The 9,344-nt window shown below is 33.0% G+C and overlaps 1 protein-coding gene across 1 annotated transcript in view; it reads left to right on the top strand.

The window, feature by feature from the left end:
• CFAP47 (cilia and flagella associated protein 47) overlaps positions 1–8,470 on the top strand; it is a 363,081-nt gene extending 354,611 nt beyond the window's left edge. The window contains 2 exon segments of the mRNA XM_015594565.2: positions 2,991–3,159; positions 7,975–8,470. Of these exon segments, the coding sequence (XP_015450051.1) occupies positions 2,991–3,159; positions 7,975–8,187 (382 nt within the window). The 3' untranslated portion in view covers positions 8,188–8,470.
• The last annotated feature ends 874 nt before the right edge of the window (positions 8,471–9,344 follow it).

Raw genomic sequence — 9,344 nt, 5'->3', positions numbered from 1 at the left:
ATATGCTCAAGCTACTGAAGGTAAATCTGACAATATTGTGGGGGCCTCCCTATGACTGGGTCCCCTGGAGTTTTTAACTCTCAGGCTTGCCTATACTGAGCCTCCAGCAATTAGTCAATTACAGTTCAAGTTTTCTGATCCTGGTGCTGTTTCCTGTGGCAGTTTCCACTCCTGAGTCTCTGTTCTGGTAAGCAATGACTCTTTATATTTGCCTTTCTGTCTAATCTTGAGATCGGCAGTTTGCCCTTATTCTTTCCCTCTCTTTTAGATCAAAGATTTTTTTATTTTTCCATCTGTTCAGCTTTTTACTTGTTAGAAAGAGTGGTGACTTCCAAGTTCGTTACTTGCAGAACTGAAAACCAAAATTCCAATATATATATACTTTTGCTTCTGACTTCTTACACTATTTGTATCTGAAGTTTAGCAGTTTTCATGAATAAGCACCTCTCAGTCTGTTGGATACATTTGGTCAATTTTCAGAATGCTGAAATGGTTATTTTTAAGTTTGTCCAGCTTTATAGTTGCTTTTGGGGGAGAGGATTTGTTAACCTCATCCAGTCAACTAGAAGTGAATCCTGTACAGAATGGTTTAAACACACTATAGTTGCTTATAAATGCTCCCTAAGAGTCTATATTTAAAGTACTGACTAGGGTCTGATGGTAATTACTTTAATTTTCTTTACTACAGGGCCTGTGTAGGTCAGATCTCTTCTTAATGATAGTGAGATTGTTTACTGATCACAGAAAACTAAGCTTTGATGAATGGAGAATAAAGGGTTTCGTGTTACTGGGTCATAGTGAGCACATTCCATAGTTAGGCTGTATAAGACTGAGAAGTGGAATATGGGAAGGCAGCAGTTAACTTACTAATTTTCTTTATTTCTAAATAACAAATGATTTGCCTCCCTGTATTTCATGATGGTTCATGCTGGCCTCTGTATGTACCATAGAAATGAACTTTACAAAGGTACCAGGCATGCCTGAATGCATTTTAAGTACTTGGTTCAAAATGAATGATGGACAGTTATATTTGGAGCTCTGGGTTTCACTTAGCCATCTTGAATCTGTTATAGTCTTATTCAACAACTTCCAAAGATATTTTAAGTTATTAATTATTTTGGTTTAGATGTAAATTGACTTAATGCATTCAAAAAGTTTTCCACTGGTTTCCTAATAACCAATAATTTTCTCCAATGCAATAGTGGCCAAAAAAAAAGTTGGAAAAAATCCCCCAAAATTATATTTTTCAATTATACACAATATTGTTAATTTTATCTCACTAATACCATTCTAGTTTAGATAGTTTTCAATTCTTGTTTGAGCTATTGCATTTACGTCATTAGATTCTCTGCTTGTAGTTCCTTTCATTCCAATCCATTTTATACATTGTAGTAAAACCAGTCTCCTTCAAACAATGTTATTAACATGTAACTTCTCTTGTCAAAAGCATTTGGCAGTTCTCTGTTTCTTACCCAAGGTGGCATCTAAATTATACATGCTGTTCATGGTCGTAGCCCACTCAGACCTACAAGATTTCCTCTCTCTGCTGTCTAAAACAGATCTTCAGTCTCATGGGGGAAAAGTCACTATTCTCAGAGCTTGTCTTATCCATTATTCCTTCTCACTAGTCTTCATTTTCTTTTTGCTTCTAAAATGTCTTTCTTATCACCTTTCCAACTTTCTAGATTCTACTCATTGTTCCTCTCATCACAATAAAATCTTACTTGACCAGTAAAACCTTAAATTCCTATAGCACTGTGTAAACTAATTGTTTTTCTTTTAATGCACGTGCTTTATTTTTCCAGCTAAGATGGACACACACACCCACCCCTTAGGCAATATATAGGTTTTATTTCTTTATAATTTATCCTATGTCTTTTGTATTTTCAGTACTGGACTTTGTCCAAAATTGGATCAGGCATTGTTACCTAGCACTGGTAATAAAATGTTTCAAAGCAACAACAATCATAATAATGACTAAATTAATATTGATTAATCCTTATAGAGCTCTTTTCACATGACAGGCACTGATTTAATAGCTTTATAGGAATTTAATTCATTTAACAGATATGAAAACTGAGGTACAAAAAGGCTAAGTAATTTGCCTGAAATCATGTACCCAGATAGAGCTAGAATTCCATTCCAGGCCATCCATATCCATAGTCCACTTTTTCAAACCCTCTGTCAAGTCACTTAATGCACATTTGGTGAATGGATGAGTACCAACCTGAACCTCCCGTCTCTTCTTTTATGTTTCACTGATGGATCTGCTCTAGGAAACTGTTCTTTACCTTCTACCTGCATCTCCCCTGTCAGTTTGGATTTTAAATTCCTCACTTACAACCTTCCATGCACTGTGCCTCTCTCCTGCTTTTTTACACCAAGAAGTTCCTCAAATTCTTTCACAGCCTTCATCTCAAATATAGTCAACCTTGACATTAAGATTATCATTTGAATCTTAAATGTCACTCAGTTCACTTCAGATCATAGCAACCTATCTTCAGGCCCAAGAATCTTTAATGAACCTGTAAAGTATTTTCATCTCACCTCACAAGTGGAAAACTAAAGGAGAGTGAGCAAATGTCACATTGGAATAGTAGTAAAAACAAAGGCTTTATAATAGCTTTTGTGGTCAGGCATTTTAGATATGAATTTATTTACAAATGATTGAGTTTTTAAGACATTGAGTTATTCCAGTTTTTATAGGGAAAGCATTTTGTTCTTTGTATACTATAAGATGTGATTGAAAAAATTTTTAAGATACCATTTTATCACCTGGGGAGAATGACACTCTTCAGTAATTTTTAAAATGCCTCCTTGCTATTATTCTGTAAGCATAAAGTAACAAGTATCAGACTCACAGCTGCACATAGCATTAGTGTTTAACTCTAGTCTAATACAGCAGGATACAAACTCTATCCATTAAGTTCTCACAAAAAGAATGGGGTAATGATAAAAGTTAAAGATGATATTTATATTTTTTGTTTCAGATATGCTGAGCCATTCACTGCATACTTCCTATCCGGCAGTGATCCCGAGTTTTTTGTAAAACCTCAGTCTGGAGAACTTGCTTCTTTTGACAGTGATGGAACTGTCATTATCGTGGGTTTTAAACCTCGAATGTATGGTAAGAAATACAAAGCAAGATTAGTAATAGAGGTGAGTTCTGTAAAGGCTATAGTAAAAGATGTTTGATGTCAGTAAAGGCATCTGGGGAGAAAAGGTTTCACCCAATGATCACAGATAAAGAATAGTAACATTATCTTGCAAAAGTCAACATATTTCAACTGCTCTTATTTTAGTTTCCTTTTGTCCAGTAAAGAACTTTTCTATATAGACTATAACAAAAAAGTTGTCATTACCAGTGGACAGTAAGAAATGATTTCCCTTCCATATTAAGGAATGTTTAAAAGACAAATAATGACTACAAAATGATTTGTATATTAATATAATGTTTTCTGTAATAACCTATTTAAGGACTTTAGGTGACTTGAGATAGAGATTTTTGGAACTTTTAATTAAGGTATAAGGTATTATCAAAATATTAAAGTCAAAAATGAAGAAATTAAATAGATAAAATTTATTTTGCATTTAAAAAACAATGTAAAATGGGTTCATATATATTAATATAAAAGTCTGTTAATGGGATCATTTCATTAAAAGTTAAGGTAAACACAATTTTTAAAACTTACTCAGTAAACAAAATTTCTCCATAAAATTTCACACCTATATTTTACTAAGAACACTTAGGATAAAGACAACTTTCAAATTATTTATGGAAAATATGCCACTGTCTATTTCAGTAGCACAGGCACAAAGGACATGTAGTCATGTTTCATGGCATAATTACTGATGCCAAAGTGATCACTAGACTTTTAAATAAGATAACTAATTAGGCAGTGCCACGTGCAGAAAAATATGTTACTACTTAATTGAAAAGAGAAAAGAATAATGTTGAGTATTTCTTAAGACAATTATTTATATTTTTTTATCTTTCTAAGAGTTTTTACAATACAGGCCATAAAAATATAAGGCCTCTGGAGTCTTGCTGCACATAGCCCTTTGCTGCATTGATACTTGATTTTAAATGATTGTATTGGTGTACCTACTTTTTAAGAAATGAAGGTCTGCTTTTAATCTAAGGGGATTAAATGACAATTTTAAAAATAGACTTACAAATTAAAATAGTGTCCCATGGACATTTCTGAAATTAACTACTTAGGAGAGTTTGCCAACTAAATCTGTGCCTGGTTTCCCTATGTTGATTTGACAATACAATCACTGGCAGCAAAATTGACAGAATTTTATGAGAGAATAGTTTGGTATATGGCATCAGCTGAGAAATTAACATTTTCATTTAGTCTGAAGTGGTACAGTTTGATAAAGCCTATGTGGGGGAAATTGAAATGTGTTTAATAAATCATCATTTTGTTGATTTTATTATGGAAAATGCTAAATATGTGTAGAAATAGAATAATTTCCATGCTCTGTCATCCAATATGAAGACTAATCAACTCATGAAGCCAATCCTGCTTCAAGTATATTTCCACTCTCTTCACCTTCCATATTATTTTGAAGAAAATCTTAGACATCCTATTATCTGCAAATATTTTCTGTTCATCTCTAAAAGACAAAAATTATGGCCATGATACCATTATCACACTTAAAAATTGATAATTCCTTAATATCTGTACATATAAAATATCCATTTAGTTCAAATTACTAACTCATAAATCTCATATTTCTTTAACTTAAAAATATATGTATAGACGTATAAGAAATTGCAAAAATAGTACATAAAATCCTTCTCTCTGTTTTTCCCAATGCTGACATCTGACATAGCTGTAGTAAAATATCAAAACAAGGAAATCGATTTTGATAAAATACTGTTAACTAGGCTAGAAACCTTCCATTTTCAACATTTTCACATGCATTTGTGTAGGTGTGTGTGTGGTTCTAGACAATTTGAACCCATGTATAGATGTCACGACTGAGAAACAGAACTGTTCCATCACAGCAGAGGAACTATGTCATGCTAACCCTTTTATAGTCATGTCCAACACCATAACTCCCTCCCTACCCCTGACAGCCATAAATCTTTTCTTCATCTTTATGATTTTGTAATTTCTAGAATATTATATAAATGAAATCATACTCTGTGTAATCTTTAGAAATTAGCTATTTGTGCTTAGTATAAAGCCCTTGAGATTCATAAGAGTTATCACATATATCAAATCAATGATTTTGAAATCATGGCTCAAACATTGTCTCTCTGACTCAAAAACCCTGCCCTTAATGACAACATCATGATAAATGTGAAGAATTTAAAAAGTTAATTCATTGTCTAAATAAAAATTATTGTTTACATTATTATCGTTTTATTAAACTATCAATTTTAAACATTTAAGTCAATTAATACTTGTAATATATATGAAACATACAATTTTCATTGTGCTTTACTTAGAAATAAAAATGAGGGATTTTAAGAATAGTTTAGTTATTAGCCTACACAAACTTCAACAACCATGTTAGCAACCTTCATAAGTTCCCTTTCAATTAAACCATATTCAAAATGATTAAAAACTGCCTTTTTCTCACTATTAAACAAGGCATATAGCACTAGCTTTGGGAGACTTAATTTGATCAGACTGTTACAAAAAGCAGTGCTACTCAAAGAGAGTACCTGGCCCACTCAACTTTCAATAGTGGACATGATAAATATTAGCTTATATAAAAATGTGAGAACTATCATAATTATCCAAGATAAAACATATAATGCTTGCACAAAAGTAATATATATAGCTGGACCTTTATAGCTAGAGACATAACCAGAAAGAAATAATATGTATGTAAATACATAGCAAATCCCTAAAATAAGAATTCAAGCCAAAGTAGCATATTTGTTGTCTGATGTCAAGTAACAGATGTAGGGAAGCCGGGATACAAAACAAAAAGGAATGAAAACCAATAAAAGGTGCTTTATCAAGACAACTACCACAGTAGGCAACTGAAATTTAATCCCATGGGAGCTTTCTGGGAACTAGTGTAGAACTCACACCTTAGAATATTTATACCAGAAGGAGCCAGGGAGTTGGGATATTTATGTACCAAATGCCGCCGTTCAATCATTGATTGAGGAATGCTCCCAGGGATTATTAATCCCCCGGCAGCAGAGAAGGCTTCTGGAGTTTCTGTAAAACAGTCAACGAAGTACAGATAATGGTGATTAGAACTTGGGACAGGCAATGAAATGAAAACAGCTGAGGGGTGTGCGTGGGCACAGACCACATCTGCTAATGGATAGTCAGTTGCTTCCATTCATAAGAATATGCCCTTTAAAATGTAATTTTGGGCATTTATTCCATGAGGTCATTGGCTTTGACTGATTCCTTTTTGGACTAGAGAGATATTAACTAAATATGGAAATTGCATCTGTTTAAAAACTAGTTGTCTTTTAAATTTTCATTTAAGAAGTAATTGAGGAGTATAGTTATCAATTTGGCATTCTTTTTGTAACAATTAACACTGATTCTGTGGGGAATTAGTAACACAGAGGTATTGATTTATTCTTATATTATTTTAACTTCAATCGAGAAAATATCGAATTACATCTTCACAGTGTTTTGAAAAAATGAATAATTGTTTTTATTCACAATTAGATTGAAAAAGTTAACTATACATATAAGAACTATAATATTTAATCTTCATAAACACATCATTATTATCATACTGATTGTTGGAATAAAGGACATGAACAAATATATTTTATATTTGGATTATATATGTTATATGTACTATATGTAAATATATATACACAGTAAGCATCACTTATTACAAAATATTTGTATCTTAAATGCGTACAGTAACATTCAGGACTTTTAAAAAAGTGTCTGTATAAGTAATTATTTTCAAAGGGTCTTGGAGATGTGTTGGGTGAAGGTACAAATCTCTAAGTGTAGTTCCCGTTTATATCCACTAGGTTTCAGATGGGAGTGTACATCCTTTCATATAGCTCACTCAGGTGTACCCACTAAGTGTAAGGCATTAATGTGGGTCTCTTCAAGTATCTCATCCATTTGATTCATGAAGCGGGTCACTTGTAATGTAAAAATATACAATAACATATACATAATTACCAAAATGTAGCTTTTTTTTTTTAATTGAACATCCTTATATGAAGTAAATTGTTATTTAACCCAGTTGTAGTATGGTTCTTGGTTTGTTCTGCTTTTGACTCATTGATTCTAAATATATAATTACTATGAACACTAGATAGAAGGGCCAATTATGATAAAAATAGCACCATTTCAGATGTGCAAGAAATGCCTGCACTTAACATTCTTTGATAGATATTAAATCCTGATGTTACTGCAATATTCACTTGACCTGGACTTATCCTGACTAAGTTTTCTGAATTTACATGGTACAAAATCTTACTGTGAGGAAGAAGTCCTAGATGAACATAGGCAGCATAAGGAAATTCTGCAAGAGCAATGGGATTTAAGTATGGACATGCAGAAAATGCTAGACTGACTAATATTTTCATTCTGTGCATACATGCAAAAGAAATTAAGGATTTTAAAATAAGTTGCTGCATAAGTTGTACTGACTTAGATTTAGATTATGATTGTCATAATAATTTTACACTATGCTCAGTAATTTCAAACTTTATATTATGTACTTTCATAATCTAACAGAAACTTGACATATTTTACCAGTCAGTTCTATAGCCACACTCATATTATCATGTATAGGTTCATCTTGCAAGGTATTGTTTCCAATGCATAAAACCAAATGCTTTCCTAAATGTAGTTTCCATGTTAATTATTTGTTATTATCAGTGCCATTTCAGTTTTGTACCTTTCCTATACCTTACATGGAAAAGAGAAAGGGTGTTACTTTGGTAAACTTTTACTACATTTTTCTCTGTCCCTGCATATTTTGTATAAAATTTCTCTTTCTCATTGTTTTCAGACAGAGGAAACGTACAGTTTGTATGCTGTCAATGGATTACCTCAAGTAACCAAGTCACCCAAGGATGTAGAAGCCAAAATTGACACTACTAACAAAATGTTGAACAGCAAGCCGGTTCCTCAGCGCAATTTTGTCTGTGAAAATATTAACCTCGTAAAGACAGGAGTGCCCTCTACCATCAAGTGTGCTCCTTTGATGTTGAAGAATAAATAAAAGTTTTTTCCAAAATATTTCTTGATCTTGAGTAGAATTGAATATAATTTTGTGATTGTAATTGCATCTTCTGGAATATTTGTGAGGAATAATATTTCAATTATAATAGACCTTATATGTTTTATATTTTAAATGCTAAATTTATTCTCTGAATATGTTATACCTAATTTCTGAGTTATGTGTGTGTTTTAAAATGGACTGGGTACAAATGTTGGGATTGGTTCACTTTTAAAGTACAGGAGTACGTTTATAATAAAACTGAAAAATGTGATTTCAATGACAATACTGTTAATTACTGGTGTTTCTCAATTTCTTGTGATGATGATATTTATGAATCTTTAAAACTAATGAAAAATTAGCATATAAGATGGAAGGGTTCACCATTTCTTTTATCTTATATATTTGGAGTATTATGTGCTATCCAATGGATTTTTTTTTTTTTTCATTTCAGTTATTGGGCGTTTCAGTTCTAAAATTGCTATTTGGGTCTTCCTTATATCATCCATTTCTCTCCTGTGTCTGTGTCTTTGATGATACTCTCTGTTGTTTCAACCATGTTTATAATTGCTTGTTGAAGCTTTTATCGTTTGTTGAAGATGGCTGCTTTAAAATCTTTTGTCAGGTCATTCTAACATCTCTGCCACCTTGGTGTTGAGATTTATTGCCTTTTTTCATTCAAATTAAGATCTTTCTGATTATGGATATGAAGAAGGTTTTTTATTTGAAACTTCTACATTTTGGGTCTTATGAGAACCTGATTCTTATTTAAACCTTCTATTTTAGTTGGTTTCATGTGATAGCACACCAAGTGTTACTGCCAAGTGAGGAGAGAAGTCCAAGTTTCCCACTCAGCCTCCATTGGAATCGTAGTGCTGGGGGACTGCTTAATACTTCTGGGTGGAGTGGGACTTCCTGCTCCCCACTGGGCTTCAACGGACACCTCTATGGGAAGAGAGCTAGGAGTGCCTGGTTCCTTTTCTTCCCATGGCCTCCGGCAACACTATGAGGGTGTCCTCCTCGTGATTGAGAGGTGGTGAAAGTCCTTTCTACCACCCTATCTGGGAAGGGCAGGAACATCTTGTTATTGCAGGGTGTGAGTAGATGTCCAGGCCTTCCATGTGTGTCCCCTGACAGTGGGGAGCACAGCTTATTACTAC

The sequence above is a fragment of the Pteropus alecto genome, unplaced genomic scaffold (assembly GCF_000325575.1).
Source record: "Pteropus alecto unplaced genomic scaffold, ASM32557v1 scaffold258, whole genome shotgun sequence".
Classification (NCBI taxonomy): Eukaryota; Metazoa; Chordata; class Mammalia; order Chiroptera; family Pteropodidae; genus Pteropus; species Pteropus alecto.
The sequence above is the reverse complement of the archived record's forward strand: the minus strand, read 5'-3'. Positions and strand labels throughout refer to the sequence as shown.